This window comes from Perca fluviatilis, chromosome 17, assembly GCF_010015445.1.
Source record: "Perca fluviatilis chromosome 17, GENO_Pfluv_1.0, whole genome shotgun sequence".
NCBI classification, from domain to species: domain Eukaryota; kingdom Metazoa; phylum Chordata; class Actinopteri; order Perciformes; family Percidae; genus Perca; species Perca fluviatilis.
In genome coordinates, this window is record NC_053128.1 from 4,802,039 (window position 1) to 4,829,154 (window position 27,116).

A 27,116-nucleotide genomic window follows, 5' to 3' on the forward strand; every position below is an offset into this window, starting at 1 on the left:
TGGTATCACAATCACAAGAACACGCAGACTAGGGACGCTTCCTACTCACAGCTCTTCCACCTGCTTCATGCGCACAGACACGCTGCAGGCCTCCTTGGTGACAAGCCTGCTCAGTGGCAAGGCAAGTAGAATGCACAGCAAGACAAGATTAAGTTGTTAATTACAGCAAGAGGACAGCGGAGGAGACAAGAGAAAGAGGCCATAGAAAAGGTCATTAGTGTAAAAAAACTGAGCACAAAATATGATTTGATGAAAGTATACAAAGGTTAAAAGAGCAGAAAAAAGAGAACACTTAAAGGAATAGTTAACAAATCTAGTAGGAAAGGAGAAAGGAGAAAAGAGTAAGTAAAGTACATTGCGCTGCAAAAATGAAGAGGTTATTGTAGGAGTTTCTTACTGATTCTCAATCTGGTCTTGGCGCAGTGCAATGCTGCCATGTTCCTCCAGCAGGTTTTCCCTGGAAGAGGACTGGGTAGGGTCCAGCTTCTTCACATACGCAGCAGGAACAAAGCCCTGGCGATCATTCACCTCCACCTTCCACCAATCCTTTAGCAGGGAGGATAGGGAGTTCCATTATAACCATGAACACTCACTCACTGTGGTATATTTTGACTTAGTCCCACATACTCGGTTGCTACAAATAATCTCTAGAGAACCAGAGTAACATTTGCTAAACTACGACAGTGCACACCTGTTCTAGAAAATTATCAATTCAACTTTAGTTGTTTAAATGACAGCATACATATTTATTTCTTCAGCAACAAATGGGCCTGGAGTTGAGAGCCACAGTCAGAAAGTCAGAAAATAAAGAGGGGAGAGGTCATGTGGGCTCTTGATGGAGATCGCGGCTTAGAAAGTTGCTCTGTGAAAGTCACTCAAAAATACTCTGCCCTTTTAGCCAAAGATATAGTGGTTAACAACAATAACCAAATAATATATGCTGTCATTAGACAGTTAGCCTTTGATTTGGGTTTAAAAAGACATCTGGAGATTGATCCCTTCAGACAGAAGGGAGTACTCATTCTTTTCTCCTGAAATTTTATTTTTATGCATCAGTCTTTAGTGGATTACTCTATTAGTTTAAACATAGTAACATAGTTCCCTCAGGTCATGCACCAATTCTTCTATGCCTGACTAAATTTTCACAGACTCTCTGCATCCTTACTATACATGTAAGACAGTACATTTCTCAAGATGATTAGAAATTGAATCGCTTTTTGAGGATATTGTCCTCGCCATTTGGTGGGATAGTCTTAAGTTTGTTTTAGAGAACAAACTTAAAATACTTGAAACTTTACACACTCAAACTAAAAAAATTAATTATTTCCACTTAATATCAACTAATGAAATAGTACCATAAGAAAGTAGAATATGCACTATTTTAAACCAATCATACATCTGCTTATCATCTCCTTGATCATAAAATTAGTTTTTTATCACTGCTCATTAAAGGAAGGCCACCGCAAGAAAACGTGTAGATTATCAAACTGACAATGGATCATGTTTTTTTCTGACTGCTGGTGTACTATCATAGCTAGCACGCTAGCGAGCCCTCCTTTTCCTTGAATCGTGTCCTACTGCAGACAGAACTGCATAATGAAATGCAATCCAAACGCACATTATGTAACATAGAACATGTGACTGAAAACTATGAATTGCAATATCACAGAACACACAAAGAAAGAGACATTACGCCTCACCAACAACAACTGTACTGTTTTCTTTTAAAGCCCTTTGAGATTTGAGGCTCCAATTAACTACATAAACATGAACTTGAATTAGCCGCAGCCGAAAACTAAGGTTAGCAGAAGGCTAAACTACCGGCTGGTCTGCCGCGTTAACGGTTGCTTTCATACCACCTGCGGCATGTCCTTGTTTAGGTGGCAACAGTAGGCAGTGCTGCGGCTTCGGCCTCTGGTCCTCGCTAGGGAATCGGGATGGGGATCACACATTTTTATTGAGACTGATATCTATTTTCGAGACTGCTTAACGATCCGAGTCTTTATTGATACCATTGTCGATACTTTCCTATTATTTAGTGGAAAGAGGAGACTACAAATTCTTCATCTTAATAGAATTATTAAAGTATTTTTGACAACTTATGGTCATATCTAACTATTCTGGCCTCAAGTGATTCCTCTTCACTATATACGATCTTTGTTTAATCTGCAATGATGGAACAGCCTACATTGGTTGACAAGACGTAAACAAGCTTTTGATTGGTCAGAATGGTCTCCCAGAGCATCATGGGAAAAGCAAAATGGCGGATAGCATATAAGCTAGTGGCGATAAAACAACCGAAAATGAATGAATTATGGACATAAAGTGTATCAATATTGGATTAAATAGTTTGGATTCATTGCACAAAGACCCTGAAAACGATGCTGTTTTTTGTCGTATATGACAAGCTTGCGTGATTCTTGCAAAGTTCAATCCAAATATACCAAGACTGCCAGCATTAGTGGCCTCCATGTTCAGTCTCATCTAATTGTAATTGTATAACATGTTAGTTGCAGAACTAGAACTATCTTTCATCTCTTAAATGGCTTTTTGTTAAAGGTTGACAATTAATTACTGATCATTACAGCCACTGAAAAAACTCATTAAAGAAGTTACTTAAAATTTGCCTCCCTGATATTGAATATACCTAAACCAACCCTGAACAACTTAACTTGCATTACTCAAAGTGACATGTGAATTACCTCAGATTTAATATTTATTCAAGCTGGTCAGGTTAGTTTCAGCCTAACCTCTGACTGTATGTTGTACACTGAGCTGGTTTTATCTGTACCTTGTTGGTGCTGTTGAGCAGGGTGAGGATGTCCCCCTTCTTCATGGTTACTTCACGGGGACTCTTCTCCTGGTAGTCGTACAAGGCTAGGACCAGCTCCTTCCCGGTCTCATCATCAGTTGGGGCCACTTGTTGCTGTTCAGTTAAACAAACATAGAGTCACTGATTTGTGCTCTCTGCTTAAACTGGAGAAAGTTTGATTATGATAATTTTTAAACAATCTAGCGATCAGAGGCTTTATTGCACATTAAAAAACCCTCCTATGAAGCTGAGCACTGTGCAGTGTTGAGGTGTGAAGAGGGATTGGGTTTTACCCTGCAAGACTGGGCCTGTTCCTTCAGACCCTGGATGCTGCTACCGTAGGCACTGAGGTCAGACATCAAGGCCTCATGCTTCTTCAGCAAAGCCTGTGGAAGACAGACTATTGAGCACAACTACATTTGTCACAAAGGGATATATGCTCGAGGCTTGTGCCATAAATGTAACAAGATCAAAGACAGAGTTTAGGGTGGAAACACTAAAAGATCAAAAACATTATCTACTTCATACTTAAATCGCAAGAAGTTGAAAAATTGATATGATATTGTTGTCCTGATATTTTGTTAAAACTCATTCATGTACCTCAGCAGAGTCCTCGTCTTTGCCATAATCTGTGCTCCCCACAATGGGCTCCTTCTCCCTCATCCAAGACTCCGCCTCGTTGGCATCAGCAAAGTACTGCTGGGCTTGCAAAGAGTCCTCCAGATCCTGTCTCCTCTGAGAGGCCTTAGCCTTCAGTGTGTCCCAGCGTCCATGTAGATCAACCAGCTTAACTTTCACATCCTCCCCAGCAAAGTGTCCTGGGAACCCCACACATGAATAATCAGCATTCTAAATACTTCACTTGCTTAAGATTACAATCAACTTAAAGGAGATCAAACAGAGCTTGGCTTTGAATCAATACCTTCCTCGACCATGGCCTCTCCTTTCTGGGTGACAGCCTTGATACGGGGCTCATGACCGGTTATCTCAGCCTGCAGGGCCTGGTGCTTCTTCAGCAGGTTTTGAACACCAATCAGGTCTTTGCCTGAGGAAAACACCAAGAGAGACCTTTTTTTTTTAGAGCTTTATCAATCATCTGAAATATCGGAGGGTGGTGGGCTTCAACTGAAACATCCTTCAGGTTCACTGCTTATCTATGTAAACTGATCATTTGAAGGAGACTATATATTGTCGACCATTAGCTTTTATTTAATAGTAATAGCAAATATAGCTACGTTTTACCTCTGTTAGTAGAGGCAGCAATGGGCTCTTTCTCACGGATCCAAGTTTCCTCGTCTTCCACATCTCTGAAAAGCTGCTGGAGCCTAAGAGAGTCTGACAGTTTCTGCTTGCGTGCAGTCATGGGCTCACGCAGAGCTTCATAACGCATCACTAAAGCCTCCTGTTTCTTGCGGATGTTCTCAGCGTCAAAGTGTCCAGCCTCTTGGAACTGGCGAGCCTGGATTGTTATGCCATCAATGCGATCCTGAGAGAGAACAATTCACACATTTGCTATTCAACTATTGTGTAGCAAAAAAAAAATCCATTAGCATCCATTAGTATCAGGTATGCCTTCACGATGTAGGTCTAGCATTGGGTACCTGGTGAGCAGCCACATCAGCCTCCAGCAGTGCATGTTTCTTCTGCAGGTTTTGGACACTGGTCAGGTCTTTTCCATAATCGTCTGAAGCTAAGTGACCCTCAACTTCATACAGCCACAGCTCAATGTCCTCTACGTTCCTGTTGAACTGCTGCTGCTGGTTGGCCTCTCTGAGCTTGATGCCTAAAGTAAAATGGAAGAAAATTCTAATTTACAATAAAAGCTCACCTCACATTGTTCCCCTGCAATCAGTGATGGGGTGCTGCAGGGGTCCATCTTGATCCACTGCTTAGTTACATTATACATAAATTACACTATTTATCCTAATCAGTGCTACATTTTTATGCAGATGACACAATTTCTGACCCTGGTTTCACTCGGACTTGGGCTCTGACTCATCTTCAGTCTGCTTCATTTAAACCAAAGATAAAATAAAATAAAATTAATTAAAAGGGTATTTCCGTTTTTTTTCCCAACCTGGAGCCTAATTTCCCATGCATTGGTTTCTAAGTGACTAATAGGAACAAAAATCTTTGGAATTGGTCCAGTATTAAGGGAGAACGCTGTAACTGGCAGCAGCAAACCAGGCTGCAATGTAATGATATAGGGCAAATGTGCATTGTCAATTTCATCAACTAAAAGTGCCGTTTTTGCCAGTGGCAGGCTCAGATTGTTATTCAAAGTGTCTGACAACTTTATGGAAAGAATTGATAGAGAGATAGACCTTTTAGGTAAAGAGTAAGATCAACTTTGTTTAACTAGAAACCGCTCTGAAATTGCTATCGCAAAACCCACCAGACTCAATTTAAATAGCGTGTATAGAGCCAGCAGTTTTCCACATATAAATGGGTAAATTAAGGGTTTATTTCAACCAAACCAGAAGGGTGATTGTTCAACAGTGAAAGGAAGAACCAATATGGCTTCGATAGTTTTATTTTGTTTCGGTGGACTTAAAAGTATATAAAGTGTATATTACAATGATAAAATCACTGTTTATTTATAATGGAGTTTGGCAATAGTGATTTTTCAGTTTTGTGTTAAACAAAAAGGTGGACCTCTATAGGGATCCTGTCCATAATGTTATCAGACACTTAGAACACTAATCTGATCATGTCAGTGGTAAAACAAGCTTTTTGTAGACGTAAATTAAAAAAGGTGCGCAATTAACCCATTCACTTAAAAATTGTAGCTTGTTCGCCGCTGCCAACTGCCTCGGTCTTGCTTAATACTGGACCAATTTCAAAGATTGCTCCCATTCGTCACTTAGATACAAAAAACATAGGAAAATAGGGTCCAGGTTGAAAAGAAAAAAAAAAAAATGAAGGTAACCTTTAAATGTGACTTTCTGTATAGGTAACCATATCCAACTGTAAAACTAATTCATAAAACATTTATGTCTGCACTTGATTGTCATGCAGCAACATCATCAATTCAGCAGTTAAACCCTGTCCATCATGGTGCAATATGCTTCATCACTTGTTCAGGTACTTGTACTAGTTTCGGGTAGCAGTATGGGTCGTTTTCCGGTTTTGTCATTCCGGTCCAGTGTACGTCTTAACCGGTTTGATTTAATGCAAACCAGCTGAACCAGCATTTGTCACTTGGGCAAATTAAAAAGTAGCATACATCAGCAACCTATGCCGACAGCATCACAGCGCTAAATCCAACTTGTATTGCAAGCAGTGTGTGGCAGTAGGAGTTACAAGTTTTACTACTTCTCAGTGGCGTCAATGTTTTTGTTTTTTGGATAAAAATCGCTTTTCAGTAGCTTAGTTCTTTTATTAATAAAGTGCTGCAGTAGTGCATCAACACACGCTACATTTCCCCAAGCATTTCTGAAGCTCAAGTGCAGCGGAGCTTTCTGCTTTCTGAAACAAAACTGCTGAGGATTAGGGACACCACCGCCATACACAGACATGTATAGCTTCAATGTAGTAAACTACTTTTGCCAAGTCGCTACATTTCTTTAGGGGTAATGTAAGCTTCATTTAAAAGTAAAGTAACTTGTATCTTAGCTCACTAGACTTCCCAAGTAGCTTGCCCAACACTGGTAATAACAAGCAATGTGAAAACATGAATGACATATGTTCTTTCATAATCAAACTAATGTAGCTGCTAACGTCTGAATTGCTATATGAAATGTCAAGCCAAGCCATAAAGGAGATCACACTTCAGTACCGGTGGGAGGGGGTAACGGTGCACATGTTTACTAGAAAGTTCATGTTTTTTTGTTTTTTTTGGAGTTACTCTCAAAGAAAACTAAAAGATAAAACTATGCCATCAATATGACAACATTATGGATTTGAAGCTGACAAAAGAGGTAAGCAAAGACAAGGCAAAGTGTTAACACTGCAGGAAAAAATTATGGCTTAAAAATGCATTAATGCCACAAAATGGACTGGAGTCGCTACACTCTCATTATGGGTTCTCTCAGTCTCACTTGGGAGCAGGTGCTGAGTCCAGTATGACACCTAATGGTGTCATACTGATCACTGTTGGCATAATATCAAACTAATTTAAAAAAAATTTACACCGGCCCAAGCCTACTACCGGTACGCACCTTTTAAAACTTTTCTTTAAAAAATAAATGTTTGTTATATTTGCTCAAACTGTCACTATATCCTGATAGTACTACATGAATTAGATAATCTGTGAAAAAAATCATGTTTCTCTGCCCGCAGTGTCAATCACTACTAGTGAACTCCGATCAAACTGTCAAACTAAGCAGCGTTGATCAAATATGAATCAATATTCTTGCTATTTCTAGCCTCAAATGTTTTCAGAAACATGTTTTTGTCTACAGTTTCTTAATAATGAGAACGTTTGTGCCGGCCAATCAGCCAGTGGGCTATGCTTGGTTTTGGCTCAACTTGGTCACATACTCTCATTTTCTCATGGAAGAAACTGCAAACTGCCCTCCAACTAGATCCGTTCATTCCACTTGAAGATTTTAAAACGTTTTTTTTTTTTACTTTTGTAATTGTTTTTATAAATTCTACTTGTGGCTTTGTTGATGTGGTTGTCTGGTGTTGTTCTTGTATGTGGTTGTTGACTATGAATGTTTCTTGTCCTCAGTCTCCCTTGAAAATTTCACATTTGACAAAATGACAACTTGTACTTGAATAAAATCCTATATCCATACAGCGTAGCACCTCCATTTTTAAACTGATCACTTTTATGATAAGTTTAAAAGTGGTCAGCCCGAGCTATTCTACTGCCAGTACCTTTGAGCTCGGTGGCCTCCAGCAGTTTCTTCCACTGGGTGCTGACCTCCTCCATGCGGCCAGCCACCTCAGTGGAGGCATAATGCTTTCCATCCAGCAGCTCCTGACCAGACTTCTGCAGGGCATCAATGCGGCTCTGATTAGCTGACAGCTCAGCTTCAAAAGCCTGGTGCTTCTGCACCTTGCCCTGCAGGTTAGAGGGGTCCTGTTGTCGAGCGAGCAGAGGCACACAGGATGGAGAATGGAAAGGTCAGAAACGGTGAGCACAACATGGGGATGTGCAAAAATATTTCAATATGGAGGACACATCTTTGCACAACAAAATCTCAAATTCTTTGATGAACTACTTTGTAAGCCTCATCTGTGGCAGTCTTCATCTTCTCGTTGATCCAGCTCTTGAGCTCATCTGAGTCCCTGAAGAACTGCTGCAGGTGGAAAGAGTCCTCCAGGGCAGCACGACGAGACTGAGCACGCTCATGCAGGGCGTTACGGCGGCTGAGCAGCTATAAATGTGCAAATGAAAAGAAGATATGTTTGCATGAGATAAATTACATAATCCTGCCAGCTGCTTTAGCATTCCATGCTCGTATTTGAGGGGGTTTATTCATTTAAGGAAAGTTGAGGGAGCCGACAGTGGTACTCACAGCATCTCTGCGGGTTGCGACATCCTCTTTGGCATAGTGGTTGTTCTGAATTAGTTTGGTAGCAAACTCATCCAGGGCCTGGAGATGTACAAGACAGAGATTCAAAGTGCATCCTTTTTCATAACAGCACAACTCTAGATAAAAACTGTGTAAAACCTGGCGGTGATTGTACAACTTCCATGCAGTAGTAATGATATTCTTGCTCAATGACTGCAAGGTGAAACGTGAATTGGAAAAGTAGACAAACAAACTTACAGTGATCTTCTCTTCCTGGGCACTAAGCGACTTCTCAAAGTCCTCATGTTTCTTCAGCAGTGCCTCTACACTGTCCAGGGAGTCACCAAGGTCTTCATTCAGGAGGAAAGCCTATACAATGCACATACAAAATTAACAAGTGGCACATCACATCACTTACTAGAGAATACGCACTGGGGTAATTCTTTGCTGAAAAAAGGTTTTGGTGTCAGGTTACCTCTTGTTTGCTCATCCAGTTGTCAACTTGCTCAGTATCCCTGTAGAAGAGCTGCAGGTCCATGCACTGCTCATACTGTTGCCTGCGAACCTCCCACAACTCCAGCAGAGACTCCTTCTCCTCAGCAAGGATGCCCAGCTACACACAACACACCATTATAAACATGTTAAATGTTAATGGTACACAGTGTCCGAAATTAACTTTTTGACTCACCGGCCAAATTGGTGGGTAGATGAAAAAAATCCACCAGCCAAGCATATTTTTTACCAGCTATAATATTAAATTGCAGTTTTTTTTGTAACTTAGGTCTACATAACAAAACTTTAGTCCTGCTGGTAGGGTTGTTAATGATTAACAGACTAGGATTTTTTTTTTTTTCCTCTTTTTTTTTTTTTATATATAAACGTGTTATGCATGATAAAAATGTAAATAGGCTATACAATCTATTTCTTTACTGCTAATTAACCCTCATGCCCTCCTTAAAAAAAACTTACTCTCGACACCTTCGAGGCAAAAATGTCCACGCACACAAAAACTGTTATTAAATCATCATATATCAATATTTTTTTCTGCTTTTTTTTCATAAATCACTTAAACAACTTCTAACCTAATCAAAACTACCAAACATTCAATCATTTTCAGGATTTTAACCCTTTAAATGCCAGTTTATGTATTTGAAGTATTTCATTTTTATTACAAAAACACAAAAATGATTTTTTTCCCATATAATGAATAATATCTAGATGGGGCTTTGGTGGTGATTAGAGGCTTGGATATGTCAAAGATAAGCAACCAAAATTAATTTGATTGCATTAGTATTTTTTACATAGTTCCAGATACTCCCTTTTGGACACCTTCGAGGCAAAATGTACATGTCAAAAAACTGATATTAAATCATCATATATCAATATTTTTTCTGCTTTTTTTCATAAATCACTTAAACAACTTGTAAATTGCTCAAAACTACCATAAATTTAATAATTTTCTGGATTTTAACCCTTTAAATGCCAGTTTTAAATCTTTGAAGTAACAATTATTTATGAAAAACCCAACAAAACATAAATTATTTTCCATAAAATAAATCATAGGGGAATGGGGCTTTGGTGGGGATTAGAGGCTTGGATATGTCAAAGATAAGTAACAAAACTGATTTGATTGCATTAGTATTTTTTATGTAGTTCCAGATACTCCCTCTGGACACATTCGAGGCAAAAATGGCCCCATTGACTTCCATTATAACTAGAGATGGTCCGATACCGATACCAGTATCGGTATCGGCTCCGATACTGCCTAAAACGCTGGTATCGGTATCGGGAAGTACTGGAGATTATGCACGGATCCAATACCATGTAATAAAGCCCTAAAGAAAATCTACGTTAAAGTAGTTTATTTATGTTCTTTTTCCGTATATAACTGACTTGACAGACTGGATAATATGAGAAAGTTCTACGGCATTCATTGTTTGTGTTTGTTCATGTTTCACAAAGAGTTTAACCTAAGCCAGACCGACAACAAAGATAGAAATAATATCACATCCATACAGGGATAGTAGTATACAGTTGTTAAAAATAATAAAATATGGAGGCCTTGTATTGGATCGGTTTACGGTATCGCCGACACATAAAGTTCAGGTATCGGAATCGGTATCGGGAAGCAAAAAATGGTATCGGGCCATCTCTAATTATAACCACATGTTTTGATCTCACTGCCTTTACAGTATAAAACCATGCATTCTGTAATGTCAGCATTTCATTTGGAAGAAAACTAGTCATATTTGACATTTTTACAGTATTTCACCAGATTCAACCATTTTGCCCTTGTAGGCAGATGCATGAAATTATAGTTATATTATGGAGCTGTGTGTGTGTGTGTGTGTGTGTGTGTGTGTGTGTGTGTGTGTGTGTGTGTGTGTGTGTGTGTGTGTGTGTGTGTGTGTGTGTGTGTGTGTATGTGTATATATGTGTGTATATATATATATATATATATATATATATATATAATATATATATATATATATATATATATATATATATATATATATGGTATGTGTTTTGTGAGAGTTTGTGTAAACCTGTAAGCAAGCAATGATCATTTTAGGGCTGAAAAAAGGCATCTTTTGAAGGATGCATTTCATGTGTCTTTGAAGACATGCTTGAATAAAAACATTGTCTCCTGCATGTGCTGTAAACTGGGCTTTATCATTTCAAATCGTTTGTGGGACATGGTGGCCCTGAAGACTGATCTCCCACTATGGAAATCCCCGGCTAGGGTGGATTCCCCTTTGGAACGGTACACACCAGCCAGGTGTGAAGTCCCATGTATGTTAAAATCTCTTGAGCATCCACATCACTCCATCCTGAGATTGAACACCTCCCGTTAGGTTTGTCATTTCCTGAATCAGCTGGATCAAGTCAGGGGTGAAGAAAAGGTCGAAAGAGGATGCCACATCATGGATTCTTGATATGGCATATCTCCTGGGCTCTGACATCATGCCGGTTCGGTGCTTGAATGTTGCGCACTAGCGTCTATGTATTAGATGGAGACCAGACTTGCCAATTCTTCACTGTCCATTCAATGTTAGGATGGACAGGATTTTTCAGTGTCTTCTCCACTTTAAGAGGAAGGGTTAGAGGCACTCACAGAGTTGGAGGACACCAGTGACCATTTTGTCAGACTCCAGAAACTTGTGTCATCTTCAGATGAGTCCTGCAGTTGGCTGAAAGATAAAAGGCTCCTTCTCTTTGCTCCAGGTCTGTCTCCTTCTTTAGAGCCAGGTGCATAAACACACTAATAGTTGTTGTTTTACATCAAATAAAGGATTTTTTTTATTCTAGTCGCTTCAAAAACAGATTTACTCCATTCTTTCCATACCATTCCATACATTCAACATACCTTCCATAAAATAACTTCAATTTCATGCATGCGGCCTACAAGGGCAAAATGGTTGAATCTGGTGAAATACTGTAAAAATGTCAAATATGACTAGTTTTCTTCCAAATGAAATGCTGACATTACAGAATGCATGGTTTTATACTGTAAAGGCAGTGAGATCAAAACATGTGGTTATAATGGAAGTCAATGGGGCCATTTTTGCCTCGAAGGTGTCCAGAGGGAGTATCTGGAATTACATAAAAAATACTAATGCAATCAAATCAGTTTTGTTGCTTATATTTGACATATCCAAGCCTCTAATTACCACCAAAGCCCCATCTACATATTATTCATTATATGTAGATGTAGATTTTTGGTTTTTTTATAAAAAATGACATACTTCAAATACATAAACTGGCATTTAAAGGGTTAAAATCCTGAAAATGATTGAATGTTTGGTGGTTTTGATTAGGTAAGAAGTTGTTTAAGTGATTCATGAAAAAAAAGCAGAAAAAAATATTGATATATGATGATTTAATAACAGTTTTTGTGTGCGTGGACATTTTTGCCTCGAAGGTGTCTAGAGGGTACAAAATGAATCATTTAAGTATAAAAGACATGTAAGAGTAAAAAACACTGGATTTAAAAAATTTGACTGAAAAGAAGAATTCTTACAAAATTTCATGCCATAAGAAGTAACACAGCAAAAATGATCACGAAATGAAAAAAAAAACTTGAGAAAAATGTACAAAAATGACCGAAAAGGGCATGAGGGTTAACTTGCTAATCCTAACTTTGAACCAGCAATTTGCGTTTTAAGCTCCTCTTTTTTCTGCTTGTGGAGAGCTACGTGACAGCTATGTGTTAAATCAGCCGTCTGAGTAGCCTGACAAGCCAGACCCACATCAAGATGTTGGGTCTGGAAACTCACCATTGGCAGGACTCAATCCGAGGGGCGGGATAAACCGTTGTCTTTCAAATTTCCTCTGCACTCCTAGACAACCAGAGCAACGCTAGTTGATAGATTAAACTTTTTCTGTATCCAGTCGGCAAACTCCGAACGCATCCTCCTTTTTTAAGAATGACTTCAGTGCTTAAATCCAAGTCTTCCAGAGTCACCGCTAAAGCCGTTTTGAAAGACCGCTGTTCGCCAGCAGCAGCAGCCATCTTCTTTGTTTTCAAGTAGCAGGGAATTCAGGCGGAACCGTCGCAACTGTGCCGTCCTTATGTTAAGCCCGCCCACTGACTCTATACATGATGTGATTGGCCTGACCAGAATTTGGTTTTTCCAGCTCGCAAGCCAACGGAGAGTTGCTAGACTGACCCTGGCTGCAAATTACATTTGCTGCGACTAGGGTGCGTCTAGATTTCTAGGTTACCGTCTGAGAGTATAACAGGCGGACACACAGCTGACAACCTGCAGGTGGAGGCGGTGGAGACAGACTCGAACATACATGCTGCGGGCCGCTGTATACTTGTATCCAGAAAGCGGTTTCAGGAAAGTGGCTGCATGTGTCCGACAATGCACAGAATATCAACACCGTTACAAGCCTGCAGCTGTCCGTGGACACGGAGTGCGGAAAGTGTGTCAGAGCCTCCCGCACAGGTGAACTGAGACTCTGTTTCCTGATAATCGTCAACGGTTAATGATCGGTTAACTTTTAATTTCATTGTGCTTTCTTTTGGAAGGCTGGCTGCCAAAAATCTTGACTTACAAGCTAATTAATTAGCCTGAGGTAAACGCTAGCTATCAGTAAACAGAAGTGACATGGTGGCTGGCGTCTGCGCCAATGTGTATGTGTGTACGTGTTTTGGTACAAACATTTATTCGCCATGTGGCGGATAGCCCTCTGAGATTTACTTGCCAAACTGAAAATTTACCCGCATTTGGCGACTGGCGAGTATTAATTTCGGACCCTGATGGCACATGGTAGTGTGCTTGTATAGATAGGTATCACACAAAAGTACAATCTGGATGCTGTCATTGTCCTACCTTTTCCTTGACCTCCTCAGAGGCGTAGTGTCCTGTATTGAGCAAGGCCTGGCCAGCTTCATCAGTAGCTCTAAAGCTGTCTTCATGGGCATCAATCTCTCCCTGGGAAACACAAAAGACAATCTTATATTGCTTCTTTTTCCATGTGAAATAAATATTGCATTTTATTTTTTATTTAGCTTTTAAAAAGACAAAGCTAAAATGTGAATCAAATTTTCAAGATCCTTGACATGGTGTATTATCAGAGATTTTACCTTATGCTCCTGGTGGCGGTCTAGTAGAGCCTCAGCTCCAGCCACGTCATTGGCAAGTTCATCAGCATTGATCAGGGCTTTCATCTCTGTCACCCAGCTGGTCAGATCCCTGAAGTCAGCAGTGAAACGCTGCAAACTAAAAAGAGATTGACACAAAAGGGAAGAAGTGAGCAGAATTCTGCAGAGAAAGGTTTATGTTTTAGTTTACTGTCACTGAGAAAATATCTGCCTGTGGAAAAGCAGTTCTGGTGTTCTACTCTAAAAAAAACAACATATGTAGCACATTTTTGATGTATCAAATAACAGTGATGCGGCTCAGCAAACAGTATATTGGCAGTTTAGCAACAAGCGGTGTCTTGTATTTTACTGGTAGGAGTCGTTCAGGCGGGCGTGGCGCTCAGCGGCCAAAGTGCGAATCTGTTCCCAGTTGGTGATGAGTTCATCCTTCTTTAGATGGATTTGGGAGGCATTTTGTGGATGTGTCTGCTGCAGGCGCTCTGCATCACCACCCAGTGTGTTGACCTGGTTGAAATAGAAGAAAAAGGAGAGACAATAAGAAGTTTTTTTTAACTTCTTCTTTAACTGTACATATGTTGATATTCTGTTAAGCATCTTCTTGCCTTATCTTCCAGGGCAGCAAGGTCTCTCTCCAGACCCTCATGTTTGCGAAGCAGAGCCTGCACACTGGCCAAGTCACGACCAAAATCATCAGAGGCCATCAGCTGCTCCTTCTCCTTGATCCAACTGATGGTCTCATCCACATCCCTGTTGTTGGAATCAAACACACAGGTTTGTATTTACACTGTGTCAAAATACCATTTCTTAAAAAGAGCCTGATAAAAATCACCAAATATAGTGTCCATATCATAACAGATACATAGTTGCTTACAATACAATCAACTGGCTGTCTACATGTTGTTTACCTGTTGAAGCGCTGCACCTCAGCAGCCCCAAACAGCTTGCCCTGCCTCTGCTGAGCTAGTCCCTTCAGGCGCTGCCAGGCTGCGTTGACCTCGTCCTGCTTGCGAACTATGAGCTCAGCTTCAGGATGGGCTTCCTGTATCAGCTTGGCTGCCAGCTGGTTCACCTCGTTCACACGTTCCTCGTGGGCAGCCAGGTCAGTCTGGAATTCCTCAAACTTCTTCTGCAGAAGCTCCACATGCTCCAGGTCCTGGCCTAGCTCCTCAGAGGTGGCCATGGCCTCCTACACGTAGAAGAGGAATAACATTGACGCAAATTTTACAATTAAGTCAAATGTCTATGCTTTAAAGCTATATAAATTTGCTTATTAATCATTACATTTACAACGTGTGAATAAGGTTGTTTCCAATCATAAAGTCAAATTGAAGGTCATTTAAGGTGGCACACTCCTAACAGCTTACATCTCCTAACAGCTAACATTTGAGCAACACTATTTCATCCCTCCAACTACCAACTGAACTGCCTCACAATTCGTTCAACTTTAAGAGTCTTTGTGCACTTAGGGCTTGTCATAGCTCTTGCATTTTAATTTCAGATGCTTATTTTTATCTACTAGTTACTGGTTAATCAAATATTTCCCTTGTGTTGCCTGACAAAACTGGTTGTCATTTCCCATTCAAATTAATTGGTACCATAAGTCTCAATCTTTTTAGCTTCAAACTCCAATTACCATTTCCTTTAAATGAGGACAGCTCTTTTTGGTTTGTTTTGAACTTTTATTAGAGCAACTAAAGTGCAAATACAGTATTTCCATTTTTCTCCCAAGTGGCTAGAAGAAAACTGTAAGACTTAATCTGAACACTCCTAAAAATGCCCCTAAACACAAAAATATATGAAATATTTGTTCACTCCAGCAGTAATATTTTGAGAATCTGACCTTGTCAGTAATCCAGTCCAGGGCATCTTCACACTCACGCAGGTACTGGACCAGTTTCTGGGCCTGCAGGAGACGCATACCCTTCTCCTTGGTTCTCTGCAGCAGAAGGTCCCATAGGCGATGCAGCTCCTCAAGACGAGTCTAGTGCACACAAGGGAAGGAAGTTTTTTTTTTTAATAAGTAAAAAAGTAAAAAGAGGAGAGGAAGGTTAAAAGAAGTATGAAAAAAGTAAATGCGTGAAAGATTAGTGGGCAAACATCTCCACTCCAACAAATACAGAATATCATTGTAGCTTGTCCTCTATAATGAATTATAGACAATTCCATCTGTATCATAAATAAAAAAGGGAGTACTGGAGTTTTAAATGTATTCATTATACTAGGACATCTGTTTAAAAATACCCCCTTAAACTAAAAAAAAATAAATTCCACACGCACCATTACCTTGTGAGACGAACCACATGCAATAAATTGTTAGTCCTTCCTAACAACAGAATGACAAGAAGGGATAGCTTTTTGCGAAGATCTGGATCCGGAAGAATTTTCGCAGCACTCAAGAGTCACACACTGACCACAGCAGCTCTACACCTACTTGTATATATTCTCCCATATTGACACTTGTAAATATGGGTCTTTGTTGTGTCCGGTAAGGCGTGTAGGACTGAATACGATGGAGCAGGTTAACAGTGGACAGGAAATATGCATATTAGAGTGAACACATCTGTGTGATCACATGTGTGCCTTACTCGAATGGTCTCAGAGGAGAAGTGGCCTTCGCTGATCATAAGGTTTCCAGTATCATCCAGTTTAATAATTGCCCCAGCGTTGGCCTGAACTTCAGCTTCAAAGGCCTGATGTTTCTGCAGCTTACCCTGTGTACAAGAACAGACATAATATATAAAATGTATAATATTTTACAAGTTATTTTTTGAAATCAGGCAGAAGTTTTTATAAAAACAAAATTATGACAAATTATTATAAGTACATGCGAAATTTATCAGAGCACACGATCCAAATTGCCTGCCAAGTAAGCAAATAACTGACAATGTGGCAATTTTTTTTCACACACACACACACACACACACACCACACACACACACACACACACACACACACACACACACACACACACACACACACACACACACACACACACACACACACACACACACACCTGTGTAGTACAGACTAAATTCTGCACCTTTATCGTCACACCCCTCTCTCAGTCTCTCACACACACGATAAATGACTTTCTCAGATCTAATGATTGTAGTGGACCCCAGTGTAGTGCGTACCGTGTAGTGGACTTTAGCAAGTTTTGTCTTTAAGCATTTTGCAGGTTATTTATTTATTTATTTATTTATTTATTACCCGCTCACTGACACAGATATGGTAATAATAATAGTTCAAAATGATGTGAAATTGCATTTTCTTTTTCACTTTAAAACTTAACATTTTCTTTAGGGACGATCCCTAAACCCCCTGCCAAATATATGCATCTAACTCTTCCACAAACCTAGGGAAAGCCCTGAATAGGGTTCAGAAACTGCACATAAACATAAAAACCCGCCTGACAAACCTGCAGGTTGGAAGGGTCCTTGTAGTTCTCATCAGAGGCGATCTGTAGCTTCTCCTGGATCCACTTCTCCAACTCATCGGCGTCGCGGCGGAAGAACTGAAAGCGGTATGAATCCTCCAGCTTCGTCCGGCGCATAATCGAGAGATCCTTGAAACGTCGGTAGCGGTCTAGCACCTGCTGTCGGCGCTCTTGGATGTCTTCAGCTGTCTCCAGCACTTTAGCCCCTGTGGTGTCCATTTTCTGGAAACATACCATAACAGGACTCATAAGTAAGTTACGAGCATGTACACAGCATAAAATAATTCTTTATAAGTATAGAAGAATACTACGCACATCTATTTAATGAAACATTTTAAAAACTTTACCTAAATATTGACATTATATGCTAGGGTTGTGCTGATGGACGATATCGTATATACATATATTTACAAGTGCGTCGGTCTTAAACTAACAAAGACACTTGCTTCGGGCTTTGCGCTGCGCATGGTGCAAGATAGGGCCTCTTAAGTGGAAGCTACTTTTCCCCCCCCTTACGTCCAACCTATTTGTGAATCATCGAACCATCGCTTTGAGCGGACTGAATTGGCTGTAGTGATACATTCTCTCTCTCTATCCCTTTCAGTTGTAGCTCGCTCTACCTTCTAGTAACGTTGGACACAGCAGTCTCGAGTGAGAGAAAAAAGCGTTAACGTGCAACGCTATCACACTTTCCTTTCTCCCCTCATTGGACTAAGTTTGTCGACACTACTCTGTGCGTGCATCAATAAGTAAGTCTGAGGTCCTGTAGGTACGGGACGATGTTATGCAGGATTTATGAATGTACGTTAGCAAAAGTAGGCTAATTCACGAAGGTGCTATTTTATGTGTGAGCTAATACTGCGCATCTGTTCATGAGTTATGTTTCTGTTTATTGAATGCGTTATTCAGTGCAAACATAACCGAGAATGTAGTTTAATCTCAGTAATGATGATATATTAGGTTATTACTGTCGCTCTGTTGAAGGCAAATGTCCCACTGTACGTTACGCAGATCACGGACATCTGATTGATTTTACTGCACCGTACTTAAGTGAAAGTAGGTCAAGTTGTAAAATTTACCAGCAGGACACCATTTACAGAGGGCATTTAAATGTATGTCTAATCATTTCTGTTAACTGTTGGCCCATAGTAGTAGAAAAAAATATTTATGTAAAGAGATTTGAGCTACCCCCCGCTACCCACCCCTGCACTACACCTGGTGTCGCGCACCGCTCGGATTTGCCGCTTTGAGCTGCTCTCAAAGTTCAAACTATTTCAACTTTACTGGCATTGCCGTGACTTAATGTGACTTTAACAAACACAGTACGTTGTTTCGCTCCGTCCGCACCACAGCTCTGCGTGTGTGTCGGGTACCGAAATTTGGCACCGTTTGATTTAAAGTGAATCAGTGAAATTTCAGGTTTCTAAAGCGGGGCCTGCTTTGTTTGTATGATGAATTGATCAACATTGATTGGTGGGTTGCTGTGCATGCAGAGCCTGCTTGTCGCGCACTAGCAACAAACTGTGTATCCAAGAACACTTAAAAAGGTCCCAATGCATGAAAATTTCACTTTGAGGTTTTTTAACATTACCATGAGTTCCCCTAGCCTGCCTATGGTCCCCCAGTGGCTAGATATGACGATAGGTGTAAACCAAGCGCTGGGTATCCTGCTCTGCCTTTGAGAAAATGAAAGCTCAGATGGGCCGATCTGGAATCTTCCCAATATGACATCATAAGGGGAAAGGTTAGCTCCCCTTTCTCTGCTTTGCCCGCCCCGAGAATTTGGCCCGCTCATGAGAAACAGAGACATCATGGCTTGCAAACGAGCGAAGCATGGCAGTTGGTCAAGGCCACACCCCCACCCTCCACCTTGCCCCACCTCTTTCACCCTCTCTCCTCCTCAATAGCATTTAAAAGCTACAGACACATAAATGGCACATTTAGGAAAGCTCATTGTGGGACTGGCTCGTAGTGGCTGTAATTCTGCACCAAGGCTGAATTTCGGGAAAGAGACTTCAGACACAGTGTTAGGGGACCACTGAGGCCTACATAAAAGCATCCAAAAAGCAGCAAGTCATAGGACCTTTAAATCAGTGTAAATTACATTATATCAGACACAGACGTCTGTTGTAGAGTAGTTTTACGTTTCCAGCTATGAGACTGCAAACCGTGACGTTAGTTGGGACAGACCCCTTGATTCTTTAGGCTAACTCTATTAGTTATAGCCTGGCTAGTAGCAGCTTCCTGGCAACACTGTGGTGAAAAATGGCCGGGAGACGTCGTGATAACGTTGCATTAATCAGGCGATTTATTTCATCTTTGCAGCGAACTTAAAACACTAACTACTGTAGGTTCACTACCCATGGAAAAGCACATGGGAGAGCCTCACTTGTTTTTATTTTATTTTTTACTTTATTTGCATATTTTCACAAATAACGTGATAACAAATTGAAAAATTCGGCATTGTACTAAATAAGACATTTATTTCCATCCAATCAGCATTACAACCTAACATGGTTTCATAAAAAGGGAGGAAAATAACTTGAGCCTCACTTCCCATAACAAACCCTGTCGGACTAACATACACACGTTGCCCACATGGCCACCTGTCTTAAAAAGGGAAGGTCGGCTGGTAACAATCATGTAAAAAGGAGAACGTTGAAAGTTTAACTTTCTATTAAGCAGCAAAAAAAGTTCTAGCGTCAACATCGCCAGCGTTGCACCACACGGCAGTGGCATTATGCACAGCCGTTCGCTTTGTCTAACATCATTACATCGCCGGAAATTATACTGCTACGGTATAACCACAAAGACCTCTACACACATCAGACTGGTCAGACAGATATATCTCCGTTCTTGGCTGAGATGGACAGGATAGCGCTGCAGTTTTTTCAGTGACTTTCAGTCATAGCCTAATCCTGACAAAACATGCAGAATTTCATTGTTGAAACACAGCAGCTAATATTCACTACACCATAATCATTCAGCTGAGAAATGTTAGTTAATCCTTGCAGTCTCTCTTAAATCAATATAACTTTACTCCTTTAACAGGAACTTGGCTGGGAACTATGAGGCAGGATATAAAGAACAAGACATTTTGCCAAAAACAAAAATCCCCCATCCTGTCTCAAGCTGAGTAACCAAGGGGCCAGCGTCTGAAATAGTAAAATGCCAAACATGGGTGGGAGCGGAAATTCCACATGCATGCGAACAGTGCCTAGGCTTCACTACACAATGGAAACGCTGCAGTCAGATTCTCTGTCCACTGTGCCTCTGGCCCCATGGTCAACGTAGCCTAAAACTGTGGGTAATATCTAGTAGGGTGGGGGTGGAAATCGAAATTGTATGTATCGTGATATTTTGCGATTCTTTTTTGATTCACAGAAATATTGTCCGTTTATACATTACCGCTACATAATGGACAGTTTTTATATAGCACTTTTCTAGTCTTGATGACTACTCAAAGCGCTTTAACATAGTACAGGAACCATTCACACACATTCATACACTGTGGCCGAGGCTGCCATACAAGGTGCCACCTGCTCATCAGATAAACATTCACACACATTTACACTCCGATGGCGCAGCATCGGGGGCAACTCGGGGTTCAGTGTCTTGCCCAAGGACACTTCAACATGGAACTGCAGGGCCAGGGATCGAACCACCAACCTTCCGATTGGCAGGCGACCTCTCTACCACTTAGCCACAGCCCCTACATAATATCTGTTTCCATCAAAACAGACCGAAAGCAGAAAATACATTATTTACTTCTTCACAAAAGGAAATACATGTGATGCGCATTCTTTTTACAAAACAATGTTTTTAGAAATGCCTCATGATATATTGACTCTAGATGTGTATTATTCAACTTTTGATTGTGTTAAAGAAGGAAAAGAAAATCGCAATACTCAAACTATCGAATTGCAATACTTGTAGTACTGCTATAAATACAAATTGCAACATACATCTATTCGGCACCCATGTATCTTGAAAGAATCGAATCGGGACAAAAGCATATTGTCCCGGCGCTAATGTCTAGCTAGCAACCTTTTTGAAACATGAAAAAACATAATCTAAAACAGGCATTCACACCAGAATCATTTCTAGGAAGAGGCCATTAATAGAGCATGGGCAGCACAGACTGCAGAGCTGCAATAAAAAAATAAAAATAAACATTCTAAATGAAAGCAATCATCAGTAAAGCTAATCAAGGTGTGACTTTCAATTCTGTGGTTAACTGGTAGCTTTTATCAGTGAGAAATCAAAAAAATTAACCACAGCATAGTTGAGAATATTTTTTTATTTCCAGACTCCACCCATGAACAGACTGACACAAAGATGAAAAGGGAGATAGATACTAATCGGTCTAACCAAACCAAAAGTACAATAGTTGATGTCCAAGCTGAGTGCAGGGTGAGGGTAGGGCTGCGTGTGGAGTCTGTCAGGCCTTAATGTAGATGAGTGGGTTTTTGTTGATGTTGCAGATAGGTACAAAAAGCGATGGATAGATGAGAGATAGTCTTCTGGTCAATGTCTACACTCAATAGGAGGATTAGTGCAGTCAGCAGTGCAGTTGCAGTGGGCTTTTAACCAGAGCCAGAGGACAGAGATGCTTTGGTCCCCAGAGTTACCATTAGCTTTCCAGACAAGCAAGCTTCCCAGTGAGCCTATATAACAATATGGTTTCAGTGAATATACTAGGGCTGTGCAATTAATCAAAATATAATCGCGATTATGATTTTGGCTGCCAATGATCACAAAAACAGAATAATCGAGAAACACAATTATTTAATTCATTACGTTTTGCAAGTAAACTCTTATTTTCTCTTTGTGTTCTGAATGAAAAAATAAAGTTTCAATAGGAAAAATATTAAGGCAAAGTTTTTTTTTTACTGTTGATTTATTTAACTTTTTCCACTGTTTTTTAAGTTCAGTAACTGCAACATCTTTCCAGAAGTCAACAAGTAATCGTGTTAAATTATCGTGATTTCAATATTGACCAAAATAATCGTGATTATATTTTTTCCCATAATCAAGCAGCCCTAGAATATACTGCAAGCCAATTAGTGCCATCAATCCACTGCCTGAAAAAAGTGACGGTCCAGAATGTTAACCGGCACCCCTTTCCCGTCTCCTAACTTGCCCCAGTTCACAGTCTAAATTGTCTCAGGGATTTAACTGACCTCAGCCTTATTCTGCACAGTGATGTCAGCAGAATGGGACAGACACAAATGTAACTGACACCTTCTCTCACAAAGTTCCACATTTTTGAATATGTATGATTTGGATCAGGAGTGATCTCTTACCTCCTCACTCCAATGTAAAGACCCATTTGACATTTACCAGGTTGAAACAAGTGTAGAAGACTGGTGACATACACCGCTGGAATTTCATTGGTTAGACTGACACAATCAACAAGACACCATAAATACTAGGCATGTTCGATAAGGACGAGACTGCACTCTTAAAAAAAAAAAAGAGGGGGCTGGCCTTCGCTATGCCAAATAGCAATGTAACACTCCCAACGAGTACGTGGCCTTGGCCTACCTTTTAACCTGCCCTTTTTCCTTAAGGGCCGGGAGACATATAGCCGACGGCCGACCGTTGACAGAAAACCCCGTCGATATGATCAGTCTGGAAAAAAAAAAAACTGCCACAGAACAGACCAAAAAGACGAGACGTAATACATCTCTATAACAGCAGGCGGCGCTAATCTGTAGTGTTGCCCAAAAAATGAAAACCGGCAGCTGATTGGACGAACGCGTCACATGGGTTTGTTTTCTCCGGAAATTGAAAGCCAGACTGTCATGGCGGCCGTTCAGAATACGATCTCATATTGTACTAAAATAGTTCACCGATACGTGTTTCTGAAAACATTTTAAGCGAGAAATAGGCCGTGCAGTTGCTGAATCTGTCTTCATTTCAGCTCAACAAAGGTCAGTTTAAAAGATTTTCATCAGATTTTGAGAGACTGTAGTCACCTCATTCCGCTCGTCATTTCCGGGTGAGTCCCGACTTCCTTGCCGCCGACCGAACATGTCAGGTCGGCCAAAACGAACGCCGACAGCCCCCCAGACGGACGACGGCACGGGACACACCGAACAGATTTGAGTCACTGACCTCGCCAGACTGTCCCAGCACGGATAATCGGCCTGATGTGTCCCGGCCTTAAGGCTCTCATTAACAAGGCTCTGGACTCCCACTGACATTGACACTTAACCCCCCCCCCCTACCCCACCTACATCCTGGACTATAAACCTGCCCATTCTTCTTAAGAGTTACTTACTTGGCAATAAACCCTTTTCTGATTCTTGATTCTGAATATATGCACATATTGCATTGTTTATCTCTCATTACAAGTTCACTCACTATGGCCCTATGGCCCAAAAGGCAAGTGGCTGAAAAAGCTTACCAAGCTTAAATCTCACCAGGATGTGCGATTACAAAATTGCAAAGACACAGCAAATACTTACAACTCAATATAAAGATGACTAGTCTGTTAAGAGTAGTAGATACCCTAATAACTGAGGGGTAAGACAGTCAAATATATACGTGGTTCAATATAAAGTCTCATAGTATCTGGAATTAACTTTAATGATTTAAATTCAATATATCTGGAATATTCGACAAAATAAGCATCAGAGCAGGGCTGCTTACATTTCTCTGACACCCCTAAATACAGCCCTGCAACTGCTGATAGCACTTTCTCCCATCTTGTATCAGTAGATAACAGCTTTCCCTCTCTTCACTTCACTGCTTTTCTGTGGGGGTTTTCTGCTCTCTCCAGGAAACACCCACACTGATATCAGCCAGCAGCACTGCTAGCTTCTAGTCCATAGATGGTTGTAGTCAAATAACCCTAATTCTAGGGGTGCACGATCCAGAAATATTCATGATTCGATATTGATTTTCAGGCTCAAGATTCGATTCAAAATCGATTTTCAATTCAAAAACAATTCTCGATTAAAAAAAAAAAGAGTCGCAGTATGTAAATGTAGTTACTTTATCCATGTGATTGCAGTAGACATACAATAAAAAAAAATAATAATAATTGTGAATCAAATTTTTTGCACACCCCTACCTATTTCCCTTTCTTTCATCTCTTACAGGCATATTTCAAATGTAATGCTGGGTGGAAACTGAACTATGCCCGCTGCATGTGACTTTCAAAGTCATCACCCTTCCAAAGTCCAATTTTACAGGCCCAGAAACAGCCAATGCAAAGTGACCACCTCTCTCGGTTTAGAAATTATGCAGAATAAAATGGTTGTTAGGAGCAAACCATTAAAGCAAAAATATCCTATGTTCTATGTGGACTGAACTAACGTGGCAACAAAAGCTATCGCTGGACAATTACTCAAGGAACTTGAGCAACTGGAATATAAATTAATAAAATTCCTTGACTCAGATTTCTCCCTCAAAGCCAACAATGCAGCCAGAAGGACTGCCCTGCTAGCTTAGCTACCTCATAGCCTAAACAACGGCTGCCTGCAACTATCATAAATGGAGGGTTATCAATTCACTCCATTAAAATTATCGCTCACATACTGGAAATGATGTGGACTATTCATTAAAAAGGTCTATGCATCCTTCCTGGACATAACAGAAATCTAAACCCTTACAAGTAAATGCTATATTGACAATAAACTGCTACACTGATTAAAAACACACCTTCTGATTGCAGAGGGGGCAATTGAAAGGTTTGACCCTAAATCCATGTTAACGCCAAGTTGCAGTCTGAACACATTCCACTTAAGAAATAAAAGATGCCTGTTAGCAAAGTACAGAACGTATGAAGTAATCTTGGGCACGGCTACATCCTGACTTAAGATCCTGTCTGAGAGAATACAGCATCTTTCTAATAGATTTATAGATTACATTGACCTTCCCCAAATCCTCGGTCATCATCAGAGGTCCACAACAACCGACCTGGACAACTCCCTGTTACTATGGTGAACCATCTGTTATTTAGAGGTCATACTTACGCCATACTGGGAGGATGGAAGCTAAAAGAATTTGCAGGAAATTCAAGAGTCTCATGAGACCAGGCAAGCCTATTTCCCTACTGAGGAACAGAGGAGAAAGGATAAGGATGATGAGATAACAACAATAACACAACTTTTCCTTTTTCTCAAACTGAACTTTGCAGGAAATGAGTTTATTGAAGTAGACGCATCTGAAGAAATTTTAAAATTCATATAGACCAATATGTGCAAGTTCACAATTACTGCCAATAGCTAAATCAATAATTTAAAGCAAATGTAGTTAGTCAGCAATTTTTTAGCAAGATTGTAATCTTTAGCAACCAACTGCAAGTTTTCTCCATATCTTAAATTACATTTATATAAATACAATCTACAGTAAAAGATTATACAACAACACTAATGCGTCCAGTAGCCCTTGCACACACAAGCATTTAATACTTGCTGAGCTCGTGTCAAGTCAGTTAAACTAGCCTTTCCCTAACATTAGGCTGATTATCAAGGAGTAGGCAAACTAATTTTAATGTTTTCTAAACCACAAACCCTCAGATTTTTAACTTGCGTGAATTAAGGTCTGTCACCGATACCTTAGTCTATTCTATTTAATGGTAAAATTGCACTCATTTTCATGCAAAGATAATCACACTCCCTAAAGACATGCAGTAAAAATCAACAAATGTCTAATTTTTTTTTTTTTTTTTTTCATACAGAGTGTATGAGACTGGAGTTCTTCACCAATAAGTCAGGACAGTCCTGGCCTATTAGAATGGCCAACACAGACAAACATGCACAATTCAGATCACCAGCCACTTACCAAATCGTCATGACATTCAAATTAAATCAAATATTACATCGTCATACTGAAAGACCTGTGTTAATAGTTTGACAGGATGAAAATAAATAGTGAAAAAAAATAAAAATAAAAATCATACACACATCAGATATTTCTAGTCTGGATCCTCAGGTTTTCTTGTATCTTGGCTGATCAGAAGGCTACATCTGAGACAAAGTCATAGTCTGCAGCAATGTGTACATCTGTAGTACACTCCTTCAATCTGATAGTGACTGAAGAAGCAAAGTCTCATCTACTCCGCAGCAAAGACCGACGCATTGCACCTGCAGTGACTGCGTTGTACAAAAGAGCAAGCCAAGTTGTAGCCCAGCCTATGCGTCTCTCTCTGCTTCGTAACCCTTACTCCCCCCTCCAGCTCTCTCCCATCCCTTTACTCAGCCAAACAACATCACTACTGCCCTACACTGTCAAATCTTCTTTCCTATACAGACTAAAAGACACACAAACATACACAAGTAAAGTGAGACAAACATGGATGTTACCTTGAGTTTGGGTTTACTAAAGGGTGACATGTTGTGTAGCTGTGTTGGTTAATATGTGTAGGGTAAAACATTGATCGAACAATAAGTAAGGAGCAATCAGCAGTAGTCAGAATAAGATGCTTTTAAAAAGGAAGCATTATGTTTGAAGTTCATCAAGATAATGTTTCAGCGTTCAATGCAAAAAAGAATCACTGTACATTTGAGATGGAAAAAATGTCCACAGTCTCAAAATGTCAGGAAAGTAGTTCTTGGTAGCAGTAGAATAACAATGAGTTAGCTGGCTGTACTATATCTGAAGGCCCAACATACAAGCCCTAGAGACAGGGAGGGCTTTTTTCTTTTCTTTTTTTAATAATTGGGTCATGGTCACCCTCAAGTTGCAATGAAAAAAGACGTACAAGTTGAGAGAAGAGAAATATGTAGGTTTGCATTCACTGGCGCACAGGCATTGGCATATAGCAAAGTCTGTATACTG

General features: G+C 40.2%; 1 protein-coding gene across 6 annotated transcripts in view; it reads right to left on the reverse strand.

Annotated features, from left to right (window-relative positions):
- sptan1 (spectrin alpha, non-erythrocytic 1) overlaps window positions 1-27,116 on the reverse strand; it is a 60,423-nt gene that overhangs the window by 30,290 nt on the left and 3,017 nt on the right. For 3 of the 6 annotated variants that reach the window (XM_039779042.1, XM_039779041.1, XM_039779039.1), the window contains exons 2-22: window positions 17,307-17,546; window positions 16,474-16,599; window positions 15,729-15,869; window positions 14,794-15,074; window positions 14,491-14,635; window positions 14,238-14,392; window positions 13,871-14,006; window positions 13,617-13,718; window positions 8,753-8,890; window positions 8,536-8,646; window positions 8,281-8,358; window positions 7,984-8,139; window positions 7,637-7,841; window positions 4,414-4,595; window positions 4,055-4,298; window positions 3,735-3,857; window positions 3,413-3,630; window positions 3,106-3,198; window positions 2,792-2,926; window positions 398-546; window positions 50-106 (exon numbers count right to left, since the gene is read on the reverse strand). In XM_039779042.1, the coding sequence (XP_039634976.1) occupies window positions 50-106; window positions 398-546; window positions 2,792-2,926; window positions 3,106-3,198; window positions 3,413-3,630; window positions 3,735-3,857; window positions 4,055-4,298; window positions 4,414-4,595; window positions 7,637-7,841; window positions 7,984-8,139; window positions 8,281-8,358; window positions 8,536-8,646; window positions 8,753-8,890; window positions 13,617-13,718; window positions 13,871-14,006; window positions 14,238-14,392; window positions 14,491-14,635; window positions 14,794-15,074; window positions 15,729-15,869; window positions 16,474-16,599; window positions 17,307-17,543 (3,212 nt within the window). In that variant the 5' untranslated portion in view covers window positions 17,544-17,546. Of the gene's footprint in view, window positions 1-49; window positions 107-397; window positions 547-2,791; window positions 2,927-3,105; window positions 3,199-3,412; window positions 3,631-3,734; window positions 3,858-4,054; window positions 4,299-4,413; window positions 4,596-7,636; window positions 7,842-7,983; window positions 8,140-8,280; window positions 8,359-8,535; window positions 8,647-8,752; window positions 8,891-13,616; window positions 13,719-13,870; window positions 14,007-14,237; window positions 14,393-14,490; window positions 14,636-14,793; window positions 15,075-15,728; window positions 15,870-16,473; window positions 16,600-17,306; window positions 17,547-26,242; window positions 26,263-27,116 lie in introns of those variants that run through there. The other 3 variants (XM_039779044.1, XM_039779043.1, XM_039779040.1) reach the window with 2 other exon arrangements.